The sequence below is a fragment of the Ziziphus jujuba genome, chromosome 2, assembly GCF_031755915.1.
Source record: "Ziziphus jujuba cultivar Dongzao chromosome 2, ASM3175591v1".
Classification (NCBI taxonomy): Eukaryota; Viridiplantae; Streptophyta; class Magnoliopsida; order Rosales; family Rhamnaceae; genus Ziziphus; species Ziziphus jujuba.
In genome coordinates, this window is record NC_083380.1 from 31796401 (window position 1) to 31820610 (window position 24210).

The 24210-nt window shown below is 31.8% G+C and overlaps 3 protein-coding genes and 1 long non-coding RNA gene across 4 annotated transcripts; 2 read left to right on the forward strand and 2 right to left on the reverse strand.

Moving 5' to 3' along the window:
* Positions 1-2959: 2959 nt before the first annotated feature.
* On the reverse strand, positions 2960-3584 carry LOC112491787 (uncharacterized). Its single transcript, XM_025074241.2, has 2 exons — positions 3334-3584; positions 2960-3251 (listed from the first exon to the last, which is right to left on the reverse strand). Exons 1-2 carry the CDS (start codon positions 3582-3584, stop codon positions 2960-2962), a joined length of 543 nt encoding a protein of 180 aa, XP_024930009.2.
* Positions 3585-6610: 3026 nt separating this feature from the next.
* LOC125422284 (uncharacterized) lies at positions 6611-7449 on the forward strand. The gene is made up of 2 exons (XR_007240734.2): positions 6611-6773; positions 6909-7449. It is a non-coding gene; the product is annotated as an uncharacterized LOC125422284 (long non-coding RNA).
* A 2919-nt stretch (positions 7450-10368) lies between these two features.
* LOC112491838 (disease resistance protein RUN1-like) lies at positions 10369-11893 on the reverse strand. The gene is made up of 2 exons (XM_025074375.3): positions 10900-11893; positions 10369-10790 (listed from the first exon to the last, which is right to left on the reverse strand). Exons 1-2 carry the CDS (start codon positions 11820-11822, stop codon positions 10760-10762), a joined length of 954 nt encoding a protein of 317 aa, XP_024930143.2. The 5' UTR covers positions 11823-11893; the 3' UTR covers positions 10369-10759.
* A 7988-nt stretch (positions 11894-19881) lies between these two features.
* On the forward strand, positions 19882-23290 carry LOC107419507 (uncharacterized protein At4g15970). Its single transcript, XM_016028247.4, has 3 exons — positions 19882-20051; positions 21584-21949; positions 22678-23290. Exons 1-3 carry the CDS (start codon positions 19887-19889, stop codon positions 23158-23160), a joined length of 1014 nt encoding a protein of 337 aa, XP_015883733.4. The 5' UTR covers positions 19882-19886; the 3' UTR covers positions 23161-23290.
* Positions 23291-24210: the final 920 nt, after the last annotated feature.

The window sequence follows — 24210 nt, forward strand, 5'->3', positions numbered from 1 at the left end:
TTTCTTCAATATAGTTGGCTTTCTCGTCAACTCTATTATTGCTAGGAGTTCTACATTCGGAAGCGTAATGACCAAATTTTTCATAGTTATAACACTTTATGTGTGACTTGTCATACCTTGATTTTAAATTGCCTCTCCCACGACCTCTTATTGAGTTTCCTCCTTTTTGAAAGTTGTTGTGATCATCATTAAATCTCCAACCTCATCCATATCCTCAACCACAATTTCATCCTTGTTGGCTTCTCTTTCTTTTTTAGTTGGATCAACTCGAGTCTTGAGTAGTTGCTCCATGATCCCTTCTTTCTTCTTTTTCCGTCACACCCCAAGTCTACATACTTAGAATGTGACAAAAGTCATACTTAAAACATTAATACAACTTATAATGCAGAACATAAAAAAAAAAAACTCTCTAAACATCACTTATAAATAATGTCTAAAATATATCTCCAAAAATGAACAAAAATAAACTCCAACACCCAAAAGGTCTTTCAAGCTAACTAATATAAAAATAAAAACAACTAAACACCATTATCATATGCCAAATCCAGCTACCTTAAAACTATTGAGTACCTGAAACCATAACAATAAATAATGAGTATAAAACTCAGCAAGCTACTAGGTTTTTCATAAATATAAAATAAGAAAATACTTAAAATCATAACAAATAAATATTCGAAAATAATCTTTAACAACATAAACATAATTTTCATATAAACTCTAATTGTTAAGTACATAGTAGGACTTTCCATAACATAATATTACCCATCGATAATCCGAAATCCGAATCAAATTGTGTGTGAGGCATGTAACAAGTGGGGAAACATAAATTTTAAAAACAAACGCTCACACGCGAAGGTATGAGCCATACCCCTACTGTGATCATCAGTAAGTCCTTCCACATGAAACAATATGTCTAAACCCGAAGGTAAAGAACCATAAATCACTAGGAAATATCTTTACATGATTCATCTCAACATCCAAAAACATACCATAACATATCCATAAATGCCTACTAAATACCAATAACCAGAGCAAACAAATATATCAATCATCCAATAATTTCTTTATACAATACATATATATTTCATAAAACATAAACTTATAGAAAAACATAATAAATCAATAACATAAGTACATATTTGCTATGGTTTCAGTTTTAAAAAGCCCAGTAACTTATCTTGATCAGCAAAGTCCATAAAAGATTAGCAACCTATGAATAATACCAATAGTCTCTTATCAGTATAAAACAGAACCATCATATACCATAAATATCTTATGTATAAATCCCATAATCAAACTCTTAAATTCAAACTAAATGAATAAGAGTTGATACCATAAGATCATCATAGATTAACCCCCAAATCTTAAAATCATAAGCTTAGAACAAGATCAAATCACCAGAAGCCGAATAAAAACCTATTAATCCATAAATAGTCTCTCAACAAGAATAAACTCCCTTATTCAAACGATATCATCTAAGTATGAAAAATTATGGGGGTATTGTATACATGCATAGGTGACTGTGATTAAAACCATTTTATAAAATAATAATGAAAAACTATTCAAAACTCATTGAAAAGGTAACAACTAAATACTGAAACTATTAGATTTTCAGAAACCTTCAACTAATATTCAATTTGTTTCTCTTTCATAAAATTTTGTATGGATTTGAAATTTTAAGATTAAAACTAGGCACTTGTATATACTCATATAAAATTTTAAAAGCCAAACAAAGGTAAAAAACATGGTCAAATTAAATTTAGTAACTAATTGACAGAAACTGAAAATCAGCATTTTACAGGAAGTCCGGTCTACATAAAAATTCATTAAAAATAAAATACAATTCCAAAAGCAGTAACATTTTACAGTGTTTAACTATACATAGTAATAATCCTATATAAAAATTATTAGGTCAAACAGAGACCGAAAACTATTTCAAATCAAATTTTATTCTTTACTAAAAGGATTAGAAAATAGATTCAAACAGCTGGATATACGTAACTCAGAAAATCACCACGGCCAAAATATAAATAATTTGAAGCTAAATTTTTTATAATAATATTAGACATACCGATAATAAGGTATACAAATTTCAGGTTAAAATAATTTCGTTTGGATCTGTTTTGAAATTTTTATATACGAACCATACTGATGTCACACAGAAAAGCCAGACAAAATGCATAAATTCAAAATTTCATAATAAATTGAAAACAGATCCAAATCAACCCAAATAAATTTCCAAGCATTCATAAACATGTCCATCCATACAATTTTTAATTCCAAAAGATACCTTTAAATATTTTAGATAAATTCGAACAGTCACTCTCTACAGATCCCAAATAAATTTTAGAGTAGGGTTTCAACAATAATTCTTCAATTCAACCTTAATCAATACTTCTATAATCTCAAAACATCTCGAATAATATCATATAACATAAAAAGATCATAAAACCAACCATGAATAACCTCAAAGATTCAGGATCTTCCTTTCTATACTCCAAAACTTGATCAGAAATCGAAATTTTCAAAGATACTGGATCCCTAACACTCTTAAAAAATAGATACCAAAACCCTAAATTAAGATCGGAAGCCTTTAATATTAACCCTAATTGCTTTTTGGGCTAGAAGAAAAAGAATAAAAAGAAGAAGATGACTTACCCGATACCCTAGCGGCGCAAAGTTGAAAACAACGTAAAAGTAAAATAAAAGCATTTTCCCCTTCCTTTAAAAAAAAAAAAAACAAAATAAAATAATTACCCTTAAATATTTATTTTTCAATTTCCTAATAAAATTGAAATATACTTATAACAAAATCTATTAGGATAAAAACTCTATTATTTTTTTTATAAATAAAAGTTATAAAACCCTTTTTTTTAAATATATATATATATATATATATATTACCCGTATATTACATCCCCCCCTCTTAAAAGAATTTCATCCTCGAATTTGATTTACCTTAACTATCAAATAGATGGAGATACTTCTTGCAAATCTTATCTTCACATTCCCGAGTGGCTTTTTCTACTGAATGATTTCTCCATAAAACTTTTACCAAAGGAGTCTTCTTAGTGCATAGTTCTTTTTCCTTTTGATCTACGATTCGGAGTGGTAACTCTTCATATGTAAGGTCCATATTGATTTGAAGAGGCTCGAAACTCACCACATGTGAAGGATCATGAACGTATTTGTGGAGCATGGATACATGGAATACATTATGCATTCCAGATAATGCAGGTGGTAAAGCAAGCCTATAAGCTAAATCACCAACTCTATCTAGAATCTCAAAAGGTCCAATAAATCTCGGACTTAGCTCGCCCTTTTTTTCCAAACCGCATCACCCCTTTCATAGGAGCAACTTTAAGAAATACCATATCTCTTGTAGAAAACTCCAAATCTTTTCTTCGATTGTCCGCATAACTCTTATATCGAATCTGAGCTGCCTTCATTCTCTCCTTTATCTTAATGATGACTTCACTAGTATTTTGAACAATCTCTGGCCCTAATTTCTTTCTTTCTCCAACATCATCCAAATGCACTGGGGACCTACACTTACGTCCATAAAGTGCCTCATATGGGGCCATTTTGATGCTTGTGTGATAACTATTATTATATGCAAACTCTACCAAAGATAGATGCTTATCCTAACTACTAGTAAAATCCATCACACATGCTCGAAGCATGTCTTCCAAAGTTTGAATAGTCCTCTCTGACTATCCATCCATCTGGGGATGAAATACAATACTAAAATTAAGTTTCGTACCCATAGCTTTATGTAGACTCTTCTAGAAATTCGAAGTAAACCTGGGATCACGATCAGAAATAATCGATAATGGGACTCCATGCAACCTCACGATCTCATTAACATACAACTGAGCATACTGATCTATAGTGAATGTGGTATGTATAGGCAGAAAATGGGTAAATTTGATCAAACAATCCACAATGACCCATATAGCATTATAGCCCTTTAGTGTCTTTGACAACCCAACAACAAAATCCATTGAAATCTGCTCCCACTTACATTCAGGTACCATTAAAGGTTTTAACAAACCAGATGGTCTCTGATGCAAATAATCAAGAATCATGAAAACAATGGTGTTAAGTTCAACAATGATCGGAGTACTGCTCGGATAAGGAAAGCAGATGTTTTCCTTTGAATTTTTGTCATTTTGAATTTCCTCTAGAAATATATATATATATATATATATATTTTTTTTTTTTGCATGATCCAGATCCTTGAAGCATGGGGATGAGACTTAGTGCTATGTTGGTAAACCAGCTAGTGAAATGGGGTTGCTTTTAACTTTGGGTAAAGCCATCTCACAAAAGGGGTTCATCAACATCTTCACGTTTTGAGTTTCCACACCAGACTACACAAACAATTAAAATGAAAAGACTTTTAATTTTTAATTCTTTCATTCATACATAAAAAGACAAAATCAAGAAAATATACAACGATTTTTTTTTACTATTTACAGCAATTATAACGTTAAACAATCAATATAATAATTAATATTATTTCTCCTTTTTTTTTTTTTTTAAAAAAAGAATTATCTCTGAAAAAATGAACTTGGGTGGTAAACAGAGGTTGAAGCAAGGATGGGAACTAAAATGGGATTGTACCCTGTCTCCCAATTAGAGGACCCCACCCTAATAGAGAGGGATATCAAACATCAAAAAACTCTATTTGAGATTTTATAGCAATGTATACCAAACATTAAAAAAATAAATAAATAAATATACGTAAATAAGAAAAAGGACTCTGTTTCAGATTTTATAGCAATACGTTTCCTACCCATGGTAGGTGCCCCCGTCCTAATGGAGAAGGGGAGGGGTACCAAATACAAAGAAACCTTTTTGAGATTTTGGAGCAGTCCCGTAACAGGGTGTCCTGCCCAAATGGAAGGGTACCAAACATTAAAAAATAATTAAATAAATAAAAAAATAAAAACTTTGTATGAGAGTTTTTAGCAATATGTACCCTTCTCTAGGTAAGGGTTTTTATCGAATATTTTGTATGAATTTCCAACGATATAAACGAGTTAAAAAAGAAAATCTATATTCCTACATATTTATATCTTACTCCCTATGTAAATTGTAACTATATATATATATTCAATTTAAAGAAATAAAAAATCTTAAGTTTTAAATTTAATCAATAGCTAAACTCAAACCCACCTCTAAGAAGGAATAGGTTAAAATCAAGTTTTAGAAAAAGATTTTTCAATTTGATCGTCAAATCGCTTCCGCTTTGTTTGGGTTTATCCACAAAACATGTTCTGTGTTCTTCAATTTTTGTGCTCCTGTTAGCCATGTAAATCATGAATGGAGAAGAACGATGGACAACTCGAGCAAGGACAAGAGTCAAGACTTACCAATTCACCATTGGTAATAGATCTTATGATGCTTCTTCCTATCAAAGCAATCAGAGCTTGAATTGGACAATTGGAAAAGATGTTCCAACAGCAATTACTTGTTAAATTAATGATATAATTGGCAATTCATGGGTTGAGATAAATGAAGTGTGGGTAAAATTGTTGATAATGAGAAAGAAAAAGTATTTTCTTTATTTTCTTTTGTTTTTTTCCCCTAGAATTTGTGGGGCAGGTTGCGTGTTGATTTTCACATGAGGCTTTGAACCTAAATCAAAAGTATATTTTTAATAGTTTTATTAGTTGATCAAGATTTAATGACTTTAATATAAGATGTTGTAATCTAAAAATAATAATTTTTTGCTGAATAGTAATCAAAATAATGTTAATCAATGACATATGAAAAAGGAAAATGTTGCAATTATATGACAAATTTAAAAATGATGTAATAAATGTGTGCAATATTTTTATTTAAAAATGAGAAAATTCAACAGCAATGCAGTATTTTTTTTTAAAATATAATAATATTAATAATAATGAAAAATAATGAGAAAAAAAGTATTAGATATCTGCAAAAGCTGTAGTTAATGTGCTAATGTCACCCTATTTAATATAGGCGTGTCCCTCATTCTTGTTATTTTAATTTTGTTTTGAACAAAAATTGTAGAAATTAAAAAAAAAGAAAGATAAATAATGAAAAACAAAAATGTTTTTAAAAAAGTTTTTTTTTTTATTTGGAAAACTATAAATTACATATAAATATCTTTTTATATTGACCACTGTTTATTATTTTTTCTTTCTTTCTTTGTTTCGGACAACAAACAATTTCATTTACATCTCTCGATTTTACTTTTACCATAATTATTTTTAGACCTCATATTTATAAAAAAAATTATCATTAATTTTTAATTTTTATATTTATAAAATATATTCAGTTGATACTTTTTTCTAGTTAATAGATTAAAAGAATATTTATAAATATTTTATAATTAAATAATAATATTATAAAATATAATTATAGTTTTTAACAATTAAAATTAATCGATAAAAATTTACTGATAAGATCTAATGATTTTTGAAAAATTATAATTAAGATAAAAATTATAATTAAAATAAAATTGAAATGGTCTAAATAATTTTTTCCTTGTTACCAAAAATAAATAAATAAACACTTTTTTTCCATTGGAAAAAAATATATATATATATAAACCAACAGTCAGTACCAAACTCTCCGTTAGCTCACCTTAATAAACTTTTTCCCTTGCCCTGTTTCTTCTTCTTCTTCTTCTTCTCCTACTTTCACCATAAAATCCCAAGCTCTTCGAATGAGAAAGAGAAAGCTTTAAACTTTTCTGGACCTGGGTTTCGTTCTTATTTATCTTCAACTATTTCTGGTGGGTAAGAGCCGTCTTTCACTTAAACCCACATTGTGCAAATTATTATTATTATTTTTTTAATTATTATTATTATTTTTTTTTAATTTTGATATTGTCGATATCTCTAATTAAACTTCAAGATCCACAATATTTGCAGGCTTTCCTGTAAACTTCAAAATCCACAATATATAAGAGGAAATCAGGCTCAGGGCGTGTTAGCTGATAAGGAAAAAGTTTAAAAGATGGTACAGAGAAAGATGTTGATTGAGTACAAAAAGAAAAAAATCATTTGAAGCTCTCAGTGTTGGCAACATTGAGTTTTCAGTTTGAGACTACTGTGGATTTATGCTTCAAATTCCTAGATGGTGGGTCTTTTATTAAGAGGCAAACTCTCTTTTGCCCTCTTTAAGATTTCTGCATTGCTATTATTATTATTATTATTATTTTTTATTTTTTTTCAGTTTTAAAATTTGGCAGTTTCTGTTACAAAAAACATGATCCTTTTCGTTTTGGGAGTCTTGGGGAGTCAAACTTAGGATCATTGTGAAACAGTAGCTTTGACACTGGTTATCCAGTCAGGAACAAAAACATGACTTGAATTGTCCAGAGAATTTAAAAACATCACTTACATTTTCTGGAAAGGTATGGTAACAAACATATCATTATGATTTATATACGAATTCATCTTTGTATTTTCAGATTTCAGACAAAACTCCACTATAACTTAGTCACTTTCTTGTATCACTGTCTCCCATCGCGCCAATAAAACTTTTCCTTCATCTTTAACCATGCATCTTCCTTCCTCCATCAAGTTTTGTTGAGAATGCTTCTTCGTAGAATTGGATTCTGATTCTCCATAAGTACTGTACTCAGCAACTGTTCTCTTAATTAGCTGAAAATTACCAGCAAACCTTTCTAAATTCTGATAAAGGATGGGAGACTTCGATCAGTGTTTGATCGATCATGAACTTGTCTCGATCCCACACCTAGAGATCATCATGAAATGAGAATCAATATCCTGTAACAGATTTAAAGGGCCTACAAAAGTAGACATAAACCTAATGAAATAAATCCTTAAAACATCCTATACATTCTTGTTCACAAGAGTCTTATATCACTCGTGCATATGCAGTCTTGGTCTTTATTAGCATACAACAAAAGTTTTTAGCTAGAGAACTTGCAAACGCAATGTCTCTATGGTCCTCATCGTATCCCTCCTCCTGATCCTTTACCATAACCAGAAAGAGAAATTTGATTTTAGTCCCTATACTCTAATGGTTTGTTAATACAAATATAGATGTAGACTTCTGTGTTTTCCCGGCATCCTCTTCAAAACTTTAAAATTTTCTCCCTCAATGATTAAGCACTTTCTTCGTGCCATTATATCCATTTCACCATAGAAGCCATCGGCATTTTTATTAGTTCATCAAATTCAAAGCAAGTAATACTGAACATATATCAATAGCCATCTAGAAATGTGTTTCGAAGATGTCGTTTGTTAACATGGTTTGTTTTTAGTTTTTGCTTATTTAATTGTATGTAACTTGCTTATGTCAAGTGTTAATCAGTGGTAGTTAGAGTTTCTTAGGCATCTAAGTTAGCTGTAAATTAAGGAAGAGGAAAAAAGAAAAGAAAAAGAAAAAAAGAAAAAAAAAAAGAAAAAGAAAAAAAAGTTGAACACACTTCAAATTGTATTGGTTTTTGGTTTGTTTTTTGGTTGCCCCCCCTTTCCTTCAAGTTTTTAGTTGTTTAATATGTCTAAAAACTATAACTACCATTAACTAACATTTGACATAAACAAACTACAAAAAATTAGATAGAAAAAAGCAAAAAGCATGAGTTAAAAACTAATCATGTTACCCAATGACACCTAATATGTCGAGTTTTCAAAAATAATGATGAAGCCGGAGCTGCAGTGAGTAAAATAGTAATTGTTACCGGTACTTTTTAACAAATGCGGCAACAAGACATTTTTTTGTGGTGATTTCTTCCACGTCCCTCATTTCAGATATGTTATCAGGTTCCTCTTCCTCTTCCATGTCCTTTGTTTCAAAAGTGTTGGCTAGTTCTTGCTCTTCTATGTCCTGTATGTTTCAGAAATGTTGGCCGCTTCTTCTTCCTCGTCCAAGTCCTCTGCTCCAAATATGTTGGTCCTGGCATATTTCCTAGCCCTTTTCTGCCGCGAACTCCAACTGAATTGGGTCCCTCCATTAGCAAAATCATCAAAGGTTCTGTCAATAATACGTGAAATAGAATCAGAGACTTTGATCCGCTTTCGTTCAATCATGATCTCATCTTCATCCCATAGTAAATGAATCCCTCAGCAAATAGAGATGGGCACTTCTCTGTCATAATCATATTTATTCCTCCTTCCCAAAAATGAGGCCTTAATTTTGTTAACACTCTTTATTTTTTCAAGGACACTATTTTTGGTATCGTTGAATGGAGAATATGGCAGTCGGAAAGAAGGGTGCGAGCAGGGAGATAAATAAGCCACATATTCCCTGGTTCTATCAAAACGTTCCCTCTTCTAAGAGACCCTACACGAGAATTACTTTTCTGAAGTAGTTCAAATGACATTTCCATTATTTGTTTCCTACTTGATGTTGTGACAGCACAAATAATCACTGCAGCCATTTTCTTTGACCTATTTGAAGGCACACTGAAGGTTACGGATTCCGTTACAGACATATGGCTAAACCAGCCTGGAATATCAGATCATGGAAGCGTAACTTCAATTTCTGAGTCCTCCAAGAATACCTGCAACTTAATGGAAATTGTTAGTTTAACACGCATTTGTTGTAACAATGATATGCTTGCCACATTTATTAATAGGGAGAGACTGACCGTGCCATTGGAAATGATGTTGGCCATTATCTTCCATGGAGTATCGACCAATGATATGCAGTGACTTGCTTGTACATTAATTTGACGTTCTGGAAGATCTGGAATTTCCTGAAGTAGTTGACAATTATGTAAACTAAGATCTGAAAGCTTAGAAAGCTTGCTGGCTGAAGGAAGAGTGACAAACGTGTTACCCGATAGATCCAAACATTCAAGCAAGGGAAAACTAAAAGGACTAACAAGAAAATGCTCATTTGATATATTACAATTTTTAAGACATAAACTGCTGAGCTCAAAATTGCCATGTATTTCTGGGTCATAGTTAGGAAGCTTAGAGAGATATATGCAACCATTAAGATCAAGGACATCAAGAAACACTAGGTTAAAAATGCTATTTGGAATGTGCACAAGCTCTTTACAACCAGCTAAGTGTATCTCACTAAGATCAATTGAGGAAGGCAACTCTTTTATTGCAGTGCCAGATAAATTTAGGCGTGTTATGAATTTTTTTTTCTCAAAAATGTTGGGAAAGATTTGGAGTCTCGAGCAGCCTGTAAAATCCAATGTTCTAATATATTTGGACACCATATTACTTGGAACAGTGCTGAGGTTGCTGCAGTGTTGAGCGTCTAATGTAACCAACTTACTAAGAAATCCAACGGACTCATGAATCTCAACTAGACTTGTACAGTGGTCAACATGTAAGCTCTCGAGGTTCGGCGCGTTGATAGATCGGGAATTGTACTTGAGAATTTAGAGTGACTAAAGTTCAAAACTCTCATTCTTTCAAAATTCTGCAAACAAAATTAAAAGGGAGCCAAAAAAAAAAAAAAAAGGAATTAAATTAGCCAGCAATCAAGAATATGACAACGTAATTATAGTGAAATATTTACATAACAATTGTACCTTGAATTCTTTGTCAAGTTGATGGATATGATTATGAGGCATGTTGAGTATAACAAGTTGTTTCCGACCAGAATTGAATGGCAAAGTAGGAAATTGATATCCAGGCAAATCAATTAACCTTAACTCATTAGAAAGGTATCCAATGGCAGTAGAAAGGACCACATTATCAAATATAAGTAGCCAAAGCCTTTTCATTTTGTTGAATGATGTAGCATTCAAGTATAGAGTTCTCTTTTCAGGTTCTCTTTTCAGGGAACTTCAGCATAATTCCTTCAATCGTATTTGTTCCCTAAATAGTTCAAGGGAGAGTGGAACATAGCAATTGTCATATCAAAAGCAAAATATGTAACAAAATCAAGTTAGAAGTTAGTGCCAAGGAGCTTGTAGAAGAGTCTTACAGTGCTTTCAGAGAAAACGTGAAAAACATCATCTGGAGCCCATAATCTACTGCGTTTGCAGCTTCAGGGGATTCCTGGCAGACAATTTCCTTTCCCACTTCTTCTACCAGGTGGTGCATTCTTAGCCTATTGAAGTCTACATTTATGAGAGACATATCTGTAAGAACATCAATTCCAATGATCGGGCAGAAATTACTACTTCCAAGTACTTTAGTAACATAATCTTTGTCCTCTCCAACCAAGAAACATGCAATATCAAGGAAAAGTCTCTTCTCATTGTCCTGTAAAGCATCATAACTTATTTTAAGTATTTGATATAATTTCTTGTCCGGCTTCTTTTCCAAATTATGTATTGCACTTTGCCATTGATCTTCTGTCCTACCACATAGGAAGGAGCCCAATACTACAAGAGCTAATGGAAGGCCATCAGTGTAACGTACAACACGATCTGAGAGCGCAAGGTAATCTTCTAGAGGTTTCTCCCTCTTAAAAGCATTCCAATTTAAGAGTTCAAGAGCTCTCTTTTCTTTCATTCCCTGAACTTTATATATTCCACTAACTCCATGACTGGTTAGCAAATGTTTATTTCTAGTAGTTATGACTATTCTACTGCCTAAGCCAAACCACTCATGCCCTCCTGCCAATGTCTTCAACTGATCAAGGTCATCAACATCGTCGAGAATGACAAGTACTCTTTTGTTACAAAGCCTTTCCTGTATGATGTTGATACCTCTATGAATATTCCCAACCTTCAAATTTTTACCCCCATGCATGTCAAACAAAAGCGTTTCTCGTAGTTGTACAAGACCAAGATGCTGCTTTGATGTTTCTCGTACATTTGCGAGGAAGCTAGAACCTTCAAATTCAGCAGCAAAGTAATTGTAAACAGCTTTAGCGATGGTGGTCTTTCCAATACCACCCATTCCATACACCCCTATGAACCCTACATGCTTGTTTGCAACATCTATTAATGGTTCCAAGTCCTTTAAAAGGTCCTCAATTCCAACTGCTTTGATGTCTACGATTCAATTTGCTCAATGCAGCTTCAACCAATTTTTTGATCAGTTGAGATTCATCTCTGCCCATTAAGAAAAATACCACTTATAGGAATATATGTTATATGGATATGAAACAAAATAAATAAATAAATAAATGGTATTTATTTTTTGGATGCTGTAATATTATGGATAGAAAAAACTATAAGTTATATTTTCAAGTAAATATAATCTTACATATCCATTTGCTAAATGCCATCCAGATAGATTGGAAGCTTTGTTAAGAGCAGCCTTCCACTTGAGCAGTTTGCCTTCTTATTCAAACTTTCTTCATATTTAGCTAATGCTTCTCCAATAGTGCCGGTGTGATTTCTCACTTCAGAAGGATCTACATCGAAGAAGACTGGCCAAACCAATTGTCCACGTGACTCTCTACATTTAAGAATTTCAACTAGTTCATCCAAACACCATAATGAAGATGCATAGTTTTTGGAAAAGATGACGATGGATATCTTTGATCCTCTAATTTCATTAATAACTGAAGGAGAAATTTCTTCTCCCCTCCTCAGCTCTTCATCATCAAGGAAAGTCTGAATTCCATTTTGTTGCAAAGCTCTGTAAAGGTGGCCTCTGAATGTTCTGCGAGTATCTTCTCCTCTGAAACTCAAGAAAATATCATATCGGGTTCCACGGACACTGGAAGAAGAGGAAGAGGCAAGCAAGTGATCCATCAAAAATAATAATAATAATAATAATGCATGCAGTTCAATTTCCTCGGCGTTTGTTAAAGAAGTATTCTTGCAAAGACTATATATTCAGCTCTAGGTAATTTTTTTCCTCCCTTATTAATTGTCTTAAGCAAAGGCATCAATAATTGAATGTTATTTTCCAGGTAGTTTCCTTGATTTTGCAGCTTATCATTTTGGATGATCCAAAGGTGAAAGACTGCTAAAAAAATAATGATATTAATTGTTTTTTCTTATTATCATTATATTGCTTATTTTAATATCCCATGGTGATTGCTAAGTGATTTTTTATGACTATCCATTTTATATATCTGTTCTATATCATGTTGGCTAAATTGTTGTTTTGGGCTGTATTTGAACTCTTTTATTCATTTATTTATTTATTTTTTGTTCTAGCAAGTAAATACTTTAGAAGACCAATGAAACTACAAAAAAAAAAATTTTAAAAAAATTCCCAAATCAACCCCTATCTTCAAATAAAACAACACCATCAAAACAAAATAAAACAAAGGGGATAAACACTATAAACATAAAAATCAACTCCAAAATGTCTTGAAGTCTTGTGGCCAAGCATTCGGACAAAACATGAAATTCTGGAGAGAAGCATATTTAATCTTGCAGGCCCCGTAAGCATCACGATTACAACTTCTTAGTACGCATTGAAACTTACAACAAGAAAAGCCAGAAATTAAAATATTTGGCTTTATCCAGCAGTAGGTCACTCTCCCAACATGAATTAGAGAAATCTCCTTTATGACTGGAGATAACACTAGCCACGTGACCTTCATACACTGTATTCATCCACCTCTCTTTTCTTGCACATTCTAAAGCCCAAATAGCAGCCTTTACCTCAGCCATTTCAGCAAAGGAAACCTCCAAATACTGAGACCAAAACCTAACAACCATGGATGAAGCATTCCTGGCAATAATAGCTACTGTTGAAAAATTAGAACCAACTCTTGCATCAAAGTTAACCTTATTAAAACCAGTAGGAGGGTAGTATATATAGACAAAATATAGTTGAATTATTTATTAATTTATTGGAATATAAAGGATAAAAGATGAAGGACATGTGAAATTTAAAAAAAAAATGAAAAATGAAAGGAATAACTAATACTAACAAATTTATGATGTACAGAATTAAAATAAAAAAAGTAAAATAATTAAAAAAAAAAATAAAAAAATAAAAAAAAAACAAACAAACAAATGAACAAACAGATGGTCCTTGATATCTGTTTATCTTTATATTGTTTTAAAAACAGAGAAAGATGTCAATTTGGTAAAGGTATTGTTTGTGAACAGTGTTGAAACCATTACTAACAAATATTTGAAGCAAGCAACAATTAAGTAAAAAAATTTAAAAATAAGAAAACAAAAAACAAAATGGCACCTGATATTTGTTTTTGCTTATATTATTTTTAAAAACAGAGTAAGATGTCAATTTGGTAAAATAGAAGGCATTGTTTGTGAACGGTGTTGGAAACCTTGAGTTTTGAGTTTGAGGCTGCTATTAATTTATGCTTCAAATTTTAGGGTGCTGGGTCTTTTATTCAGGTAGATTCTCTTCCTTACCCTCTTGAAGATCTGTGCACTACATGCCTCTCCAATTTCAAAACTTTGGTAGGATCTTTAATTGAAAGTCATAGCAATGATTATAACTTTATATGCAAAAACATAACTTGAATTGTACAGGAAATGTAAAACCATCAGTTATATTGTCTGAAAATGTAAGATAAAAAAACATCAGTATGATTTGTATATCTATCTTCGTATGTTCAGATTTCAGACAAAACCTCACCAAAACCTTATTGCTTTCTGCCCAAGAAACCATTTCTAATATCTTTCATCATGCACCTTCCTTCACCAACTTTTGGTTTGTTGAAGTTTGTTTCTTTCCTACCATATTCTCCACCCCTGCTATTTTGATCCCCAGGGGGTTGACAATGCCTCTTCCTGTAACTGGATTTTGATTCTCCATGAGTGTGCTCAGCAACTTTTCTCTTACTTAGTGGAAAATTACCATGAAACCTGTCTAACTTCTGAGAAGTATGAGAGACTCTGATCAGTGTTTGATCAATCATGAACTCGTCTTTGATCCCATAGTATATGTATCCCACACCTCGAGGCAGCTCTCTAGATTTCTGAGCATTATGAAATGAGATCCACTATTCTGTAACATCCTTATTTGAGAGAGAAGGCAAGAGGGGAAAAAAAATGTATAGGGAGATAAGGAAGGCACTTATTCCCTGGTTTTATTGAATGGATTAATCTGTTTGAGAGACCGGTTGGAAAAAGATATCATAAGTTGTTCACACTCAAATTGACTGACAAGACAAACGATCACTGCTTTGATATTGTTTAGAAAATTTGAAGGCACAAAGAAGGATATGAAATCCCTTAGACTCTTGTGGCTGAACCAGTCTGGACTATCATCTCCTGGAAGTGTAACTTCAAATTCATAGTCCTTTAAGAATCTCTGCAGCTATATATATATATATATATATATATAGAAAACATAAATTTCCAATATATGCAGACAATTGAATACATAAAGAGATAGAGATAGACCAACCAGATTACTGGATATGACCTTGGCCTTATTATCCGATATGATCTTGGCTATGATGTTGCCATGCTTCTGAACCAATGATTTACAGTCACTTGCATTTAGTTTTTTTAAAGATTCTGGAAGCTCTGGAATTTTCTGGAGTAGCTCACAACAAGATAAATTAAGATTTGAAAGGTTAGAAAGATCGCTAAAGGATGGAAGGCTGACAAACTTGTTTTCTGATAGATTTAGCCTTTTAAGCCAGGGAAAACCATAAGGAGTCATTACAAAGTCCACTTCAAATAGATTACAATTTTTAAGATGAAGGAATTTCAATATAGGAAATACAGAACTGCTAAATGTTTGAAGCGCTTGAGTAAGGAAATTTAGACAGTCTAAGAGTTCATAAGGCTTTGGAAACTTGAAGAGTTTTGAGCAACCATCGAGAACGAGTAGCTGAAGGTTCAGGAGCTTATAAATGCTGGTTGGAATATATGTAAGCCTTTTACAAAAGGATAACTGCAGTACTTGAAGTCAAACTGAGGAACGCAACTGTTCTATAACAGTATAAATTTAGACTAGTTAAGTATTTCTCTTTCTATAAATGTTGTGAATGTATTGGAGCCTTGAACATCCTTGAAATGCCAATGTTCTAAAAGATTCAGAGACCAAATTGCTTGGAGAAGTTCTGAGGATAATGCAGAATTCAAGGTTCAATTTAATCAGCCTGGTAATGTATACCCAACAGATACATGAATCTCAACTAAACTTGTACAGTAGTCAGGATACAAACTCTCAAGTTTTGGGACTCTAGATAGGTCAGGAATTCTCTTAAGAATTTAGAATGACTTAAATTAATGGTTCTCAAGCTTTTGAAACTCTGTAAAAAAGATTATAAAGAAATAAGGTATGTACGTAGGCTAGCTTACCAAGAACATAACAATCTAATATTACCGTGAACTAACATAATGATTGTACTTGAATCCTTCCCCTAGTTGATGGATATGGCAATAAAGCATACCTAGTATGATAAGCTGTTTAGGACCAGAATTGAAAGGAAAAGTAGGAAACTGGTATCCAAGCAAGTCAATAAATCGTAACTCATTAGGAACATATCCACTGGCTCAAGAAAGGACTACATTTTCAAAAATAATAAACCGAAGCCTTCTCAATCTTTTGAATGATTTAGGATTCTAGTATAGAGTTCTCTCCTTCAACATAATGCCTTCAATCAAATCTGTTCCCTCAATAGTTCAAAGTACAGCACATGATGTATTAGGATTCAGAGAATACAAACATAGACTAATCGCCATACGAAAAGCACAATGTCTAAAGATAGTATCCCTTCTAGAACTTATGAAAAGAAATTGAAGTTGGCAGATTTTAACTGTGTTTTCTGCGAATACATGAAAAGTTCACTTGGAGACCATAATCTGTCACTTCTACGAGCTTTAATGGCTTCTCAGCAGACAATCTCCATATCCACATCTCGTATCAGGTAGTGATGCATTCTTGGCTTTGTTCAAGCCAACCTATGTTCTGATTAAAAATTTCATGACTCTGTACATACGCTCTGTCTGAATGAAATGCAGATAGATTGGAAGCCTTGTTCAAAGCAATCTTCCAGATAGATAGCTTTTTCTTGTTCTTAATATTCAAACTTTCTTCACATTTAGCCCATGCTTCTTTGTAATTGCCTGTGTGATTTCTTACTTCAGAAGGCTCCACATAAAAAAAGACAAGCAAAACCAGTTTTCCAAGTGTTTCTCGACAGTTGAGGATCACGATCAGTTCATCTAAACACCATGATGAAGATGCATAGTTTTTGGAGAAGACAATGATGGATATCTTTGATCCTCTAATTGCCTACATAAGTGAAGGTGAAATTTCTTCTCCCCTTCTGATCTCCTCATCGTCAATGAAGGTCTGAATTCCCTTCTGCTGCAAGGCTCCGCATAGATGGCCTGTAAAATTGTTTCTGTCATTCAAGCCTCTGAAGCTCAAGAAAACATCATATTGAGTTCCATGGCCACTAGAAGAGGGGGCAGTGGCATGCAAGCAAGTCATACAACAAGCTTAGGATGGCCTAGCTAATAAAGACATAAAATAGATGATATCTTTCTTTAGGTTAACATGCATGAAGATGCAAAGGGAGTACTTGGAAGTTGCCACTTTTTAGTTTATCCAAATTTGTAGTTACCAAAATTGAGAGAAATTAGCATAATCCAATCGAAGGAACTAAACTTGTAATCTTTTAAATCTGTTAAATCTAGTTTGGTTTTTTAATTAACACTCTAATACTTCTTTAATATTCTTTTATCTAGGAATTTTATCCTAGCCAATGGAGCTTATGTTATGTTGGACGGCAACATGTATATATCCTTTATTAGATACGCGTTAAAATCATTTCAACGCGTATCCAACACAAAATGTGTTTGCCATACACAAACTCTTGGGCTCCATCGCCTAGGAAAAAAATATATATATATTTTTTCTTTTATATATATATATATATAGTTCGCTTCTTTTAATTGTTATATTTTTCCATATCATGTCCTCTAAATTATGGTTTTGGACTCTAAATTAAAGTAGTGGCACATACAAATGGAAATTTTAGGATTATACTGGAAATTGAGCTTATGATAATAGGTTTTGAACACATATATATATATATATATATATATATATGAGGATTTAGATAAAGCTTTCAATGGAGATATATTATATTAAACATACTATACTAATGTCTATAACTAGTACACATCATATATAGAATAGTACACAATACTCAAAAAGTTATATCAATTGAACATGAAAGTAATTGATACATTTTTTATAGATCCACGCCATGATGTTTAGTTCTTGATACATCCTTCATAGCAAGTAACCGTGTAGTCATTTACTCGATCCAACTCTTTTAAAAGAAAAATGATCAATGATTATAGATAGGCATTTTATAGGTGAATATATATTATATACATTGAAAATACATTTAATTGGTGCATAACTTAGATCATGAATATTATATGTAAGAAATTAATTATACCTGATCTAACAATTTGTAGTTGCATCATGTATTTCATACAGGTAAGATTGCAATTATAAGTATGAACATAGTCATGATGATGATCAGGTGGTAAGCATTTTTCTTTTGCATACTGTAGCATTCTCTTCCACACATTGATTATCTATACGTATAACTTTATTTTTTACAAACTTACTGCACGAGCGAATAGCTTCTCCCATGCACAGATAAACTTTGGGTGTTCTGCAACGTTTGGAATGAATTTTAAATCCATCGAAACTGAAGGAAATAGATGATCACATGAGCAGCTAAAGATGGAGGATTCAGAGACAATGAGGGAAGAAGATGGTAATTAGCCTTTACTCCACTCACCATTAATGTAAGCACTGCTATGGTTTTTGCGATTATTTTGATCATTAAATTAATTAGCCTTGTATATATAGCTCTCCATTTTGTTCTCTTGAAAATTTTGGATTTGTTAGTACCCAGAAAAAGTACAACTTAAAGGGAGGGAGGGAGGGAGATATTCAACTCTTTCCTCTTGAAATATGTGAGTTGTATATTTATTCATAGTTGTGACTTTTGTTAAGGTGTAACAATTATAGTGGACTTAATTTGTTTATAGTTGAAGTAATTGATAGGAAAACCCAATTGAATTTATAATTAACTCAATTTGATATTTTTAATTAGCTTTTTTCTTCCAATTGTGCTTTGCAATTATTAGAGGGAGGGAGGGGGGTAGGTAGGGGGTTAATTAGTCAAGAAATTCAGGCTTTTTTGTTTTTGGCTAAAAGGAAATATTCAACTCTTTCATCTTGAAATATGTGACTTGCATATTTATGCATAGTTGTGACTTTTGTTATGGTGTAACAGTCATAGGGGTCATTAATGGGAAAACCGAATTGAATTTATAATTAAATCAATTTAGTTAAGTACAATTAAATCAATTTAATGGCACTTTGCGATTGCTAGGAGAAGGGAGGGGGTAGGGGAGGGGGACTCTGCGATTGCTAGGGGGAGGGAGGAGGTAGGGGAAGGGGAGAAACTGTTAATAAATATTACAAGTATAGCCAAATTCAAATAAGAATTAAAATTTAAAATTATATTTATTACTCATCAAATTTCAATAGAATTTACTTTTTCTAAATAAAATTTTAGTAATTCATTAAATTCATATGTGACTACTATTTAAATTTTAAATCCTAATTTTTAATATAATTCAATAATCATCAAAGATGATTTTAGCCTAATAATCTAAACTAGTACTTAAAAATGATTGATTATAAGTAATTATACCAAATAAAAAAAGTATATATAATTATAGGTAAGTGAGAGATGAAAAATAGAAATAGATAAATGAAAGGACAAGAAAGAGATATAAAAAAAACATATCCGATATACTATCCAAAAATAAAATGGAAAATCAAAAATAATAAAAGGCCTAAAATCTGTGGAAGGGGCACAACATACTAAGGGCAATTTGGTAAACTAAATTTAAAAAATTTAAAAAAAGAAAAAAGAAAGGTCCCAAGTGGGCCTGCCGGTGCATGGTGACGAAGGGAATTGACTTCCTTCTTGGATAAGTACATATACATGCATGAGACAGTATAAAAAGAAGCAGAGATGAAAAAATTAACGGAATGGAAAAGAATTAGAAGCAGAAAATGATTCCCATGTCGGTAGTAGGTGTGGAGGTTGAGAAGAAAAAGATTCAGAAGTTGGTGGGGATCGCAGTGCTATTTGTGGGGGTGACTCTAGCTTGCTTGGTGCTTTCTAATTCAGTGCCAAGATATTATGTGTTGAGCCAAGTCTTTGCCATAAACAATGATGCCTTTGCAGTGAGTTTACTTTTTATGTTTTCATGTTTGTTTTAATGTGCTTAATATTGAAGGATTCTTGTTAATAACTTTCATATGTCTCTTATACAATATCCTTGATTTAAATTTACGAGCATTTAGATTCCCTTATTAGTGTTTGAAGATGGTTATTATGTTAGTGCTAAAATGATAAATCAATCGATAGCTTTTAACATAACAAACAACAATTTATAGCACTGTAAACCCGAGATCAACATATATACATATATTGTATTTTATTATATTAGAGATTAGATATACATATAAATATACATACAAGCATAGTTATTGAATCTTAATTTTTATTATTCTTGAAAAACAGAAATTCATAAACATGGAAGTAGTTTCTAATGGATACAATCCTTTCTAACATTTTCTCCCTCAAGTTTTTACTAAGTAGATACTGTAAAATGCCTCAAGTCCTAATCTTATGTATTGTACATTAATTGATGACTTATTCCTTAATTTATATATATATATATATACACAAAATAACTAATAAATAATAATAGCAATAATAATTATAATTATTGGAAATAAACTAATTGGGTTTTTAGTGAAAATAGATCTTTTAATTTAATGGGTCAACTAAAATATTACAAAAAATGTGTGTCCAAATAGTCTACTGCAAAGTCAGTAAACCAGCTTGTTCCATTACTGACACAAATAAATCATGTAAATAAGCCACATGATTATGAAGAGTCCACATGTAAAATATTTAACCTATTAGTGATTCTAGGATGTACAGTTTGGCTCAAATGAGGACATTAACATGAGTACATCATGAGGACACAATCCAGAAGCATGTTGCAAGAACAAATTATGCTCCCATAACATGTTACAAGATGACATTCTTATGATATTCTTAAATTAGCAACCTCATCTTTCTTTTTTTTTTTAATTGTTTACAATAATTTTCCCAATCTTGATATCTCAAATCCATAACTTTTCACTTATAGATGTGAGTGATTTATCAAGTGATGAGTAACATCCTCACTTGAGTATATGATTATATGTCTGTGTGCGTGTGTGTGTTTTTTTTGTTCTCAATGTTGCTTCATTTTTTTCAATATAAGCATATTTTATTTATGATTAATTAATTCAAAAGGTAATGTCCATCCAAAGAGACACTTCCATTCGATAAGGAAAATATTGTTCAAACTTTTCAAGCCATTAGATGCTGTTATTACATATCATAGGGAAGATGCAATACAGCATTAAAATTTGAGAAATTAATCTGTTATTTTTTCATAAATACGAATGCAGATGTGCAAAAAGTGTCACAGAGTCAACTGTATCCTAGGGTACAAAAGTCAATTTTAATCAAAGCAATAGTTTGAATTTTTCTTTCAATTGTTTTACATAGTATGTAATCATTTGGTAACGTTCATGTTTTTAACTATATATTAAATGAAAATATGATAGTTTGTAGTTGCGGAATTGTTTACTTACTAAGATGATTCTTTTCGATTTCAGTTTTAACTAACCAATTAATTAGGAAACATGTTTTGTAGGCTACCAACAAGGATCCATTAGACATAGTCCTAGAAAACGCATCAACAAAGGACAAAACAGTGATCCTAACAAACTTAAACGATGCATGGGCAGAGCCACATTCAATATTCGATTTGTTTCTTGAGAGTTTTCGAATAGGAATTAGCACAAAGAGTTTGGTGAAACATTTAATAGTAATCTGTTTGGATGAAAGGGCTTACAGTCGTTGCTTGGCTTTGCATCCTCATTGTTATCATTTTCAAATTGAAGGTTTCAACTTTACCCGTGAAGCTGTTTATATGACTCCAGACTATTTAGAAATTGTTTGGAGGAAGATCGATTTTTTGGCTACTGTTCTTGAGAAGGGATACAACTTTGTATTTACGGTATGCATAATATACATTATATTATATATACATGCTTCCACTGTACACATTTTGCAGATCTGCCCCATCTTGTTTTCAACACTGCAAAAAATTGTCCTAATATAAGAAGAAAATTTTCTCAAATTTTCAATTAAAGGGTAGTAGATGTTAAAATTTTGAAAATATATTAAGCATCCTATTTTGCTACCTATAAATATAATATGCTCTGTTTTGCTACAAATAAATCTAATACATAAAATAAACATTTTTGCAAACTTCATTTAGACTCCTTTGGTTTTTCCTTAATTACACTTAGATCCCTCATTCTTAGAAAATTATTATTCACCTCACTTTACTTTTCCATACATATATATATATATATCAAAACAATTTTGTTAATTGGTTTTTTACCAATGAATTTTAACAATTAACGATCAAAAATTATATTTTCAATATATTAATTCAATCATAAATTACTAAAGTTTTAATCTCTCTTTCACATTAAATTGTTAAAATTAACTAACAAAAACTTATGTATGAGCTAGTTTTGATAGATATAAAAAACTAAAAGGAGGTTATTGATGATTTTTCAAAAACAAATATCTAAGCCTAATTACGACAAAACTAATAAGGTTTAAATCAAATTAGCCCTATAACTCTAAAAAGTATTTTACTTAACTTCACACAATGGTCTGGTAAAAGTTGTTGTTAACATGCATTTTTTTTTTTTTCTTTTTGTTGAATGTCAGGATAGTGATATAATGTGGCTGCGAAATTCTTTTCCACGGTTTTATCCTGATGCAGATATCCAAGTATCATGTGATACGTACTTTGGAAATTCTACAGATGTAAATAATCTATCAAACACAGGGTTTAGTTTTGTAAAATCCAATAACCGAACGATTCAATTTTACAAGTTTTGGTACGAATCTAGAAAGAGGTTTCCAAACCATCATGACCAACATGTATTTGATGAGATAAAATATGATCCGTTCATTACAAAGAATATTGGACTGCAAATGAGATTTCATGATACTGATATTTTTGGTGGGTTTTGTCATCCCAGTAAAGATTTCAAGTTGGTTTGTACGATGCATGCGAATTGTTGTATTGGTGCAGAGCACAAAGTTAACGATCTTCGAATTTTGCTTGATGACTGGAGAAGATATAAGTCATTAGAACCAAGAATGCAACCAAATGTTTCATGGAACGTTCCACAAAATTGCAGGTAGCTAGAACAATTATGTGAAATTCTTTGTTGATTTTGGATATGTATAAGACTCGGAAATAGTGCTCAATTTTTACAATATGGATTATATTTCATATATTTTCTGAGGCATAGACTCGATGATCCTTTTCTTATTAGGCCTTTTGTTTTTGCTCATTGTGTAACTACTATATATTTAAAACAATAATTCTTCTATTAACCATGCCTAGAGATTTTATTCTCATGACCTTTAACAGTCTTGAATTGTTTCAACAATTGTGATTTAAAAATCATTAATGACTTATACATACTTGTAACACCCCGTCCCGAAATACACCAGAAATTTCTCACGTTGACCGTCGTTGATCGAGAAAGGTCAAATTTTGAATTTTTGACTTGGTAAGAATTCTAGGTTGACCGAGGCACCATTGTGAAGTACGCATCGATCCAAATCCGTAGACTAGTAACACATAAAAAAAGGAGCTACTGTTTAAAAGTTATGAGTAAAACAAGTTGAGGTCCGAACTGTCCGAGGGACCAGAGTTGACCTTTTATTCTTGTAAAATTGAGCTTTGACTTGTGTATGGTTGTGAATTACTCATCGATATGAACTCATAGACTAGCTGCACGCCCGATTGAACATATGGTTGGAAAGTTATGGACCTGTGAAGTTTTTCCGAGACAGCTATTACTATTCATCAATATGTAAGTGTGCGTGAATAGCGACACCACATGTAGCATTATAAAGGGTGCCATGTGTCACGACAAAGAAATGCCACATTTCAGACAATTAAATATTATATTATTTTATTATTATTATTATTATTTTATTATATTATATTATTATTATTTTAATATTATTTTGTATATTTATTTAGTTGATTATTCCTATTGCATATATATATATATATATATATACGTATGTGTTTTATATATAAATTGTTATCAAAGTGCTGCCACTGTGGAAATTATTGTAGTAAGGTGGGAGGGATAAGGTAGTACCATATAGGAGTGTATCTTTGTGCAGGTAAAGTTTGTGGTAAGACCTTCCATTAGGGGAGATGCTGTTGGATTT

Bases quoted from the DNA above. Each gene is read 5' to 3' on its own strand.
- LOC112491787 (XM_025074241.2), bottom strand. From the start codon at position 3,584: ATGGCCCCATATGAGGCACTTTATGGACGTAAGTGTAGGTCCCCAGTG. The intron at 3,252-3,333 runs GTTTGGAAAAAA...TTTAGCTTATAG, and splicing joins CCTATGAAAGGGGTGATGCG to GCTTGCTTTACCACCTGCAT.
- LOC112491838 (XM_025074375.3), bottom strand. From the start codon at position 11,822: ATGGGTGGTATTGGAAAGACCACCATCGCTAAAGCTGTTTACAATTAC. The intron at 10,791-10,899 runs GTAAGACTCTTC...TGAACTATTTAG, and splicing joins ACGTTTTCTCTGAAAGCACT to GGAACAAATACGATTGAAGG.
- LOC107419507 (XM_016028247.4), top strand. From the start codon at position 19,887: ATGTCGGTAGTAGGTGTGGAGGTTGAGAAGAAAAAGATTCAGAAGTTG. The intron at 20,052-21,583 runs GTGAGTTTACTT...CATGTTTTGTAG, and splicing joins TAAACAATGATGCCTTTGCA to GCTACCAACAAGGATCCATT. The intron at 21,950-22,677 runs GTATGCATAATA...GTTGAATGTCAG, and splicing joins GATACAACTTTGTATTTACG to GATAGTGATATAATGTGGCT.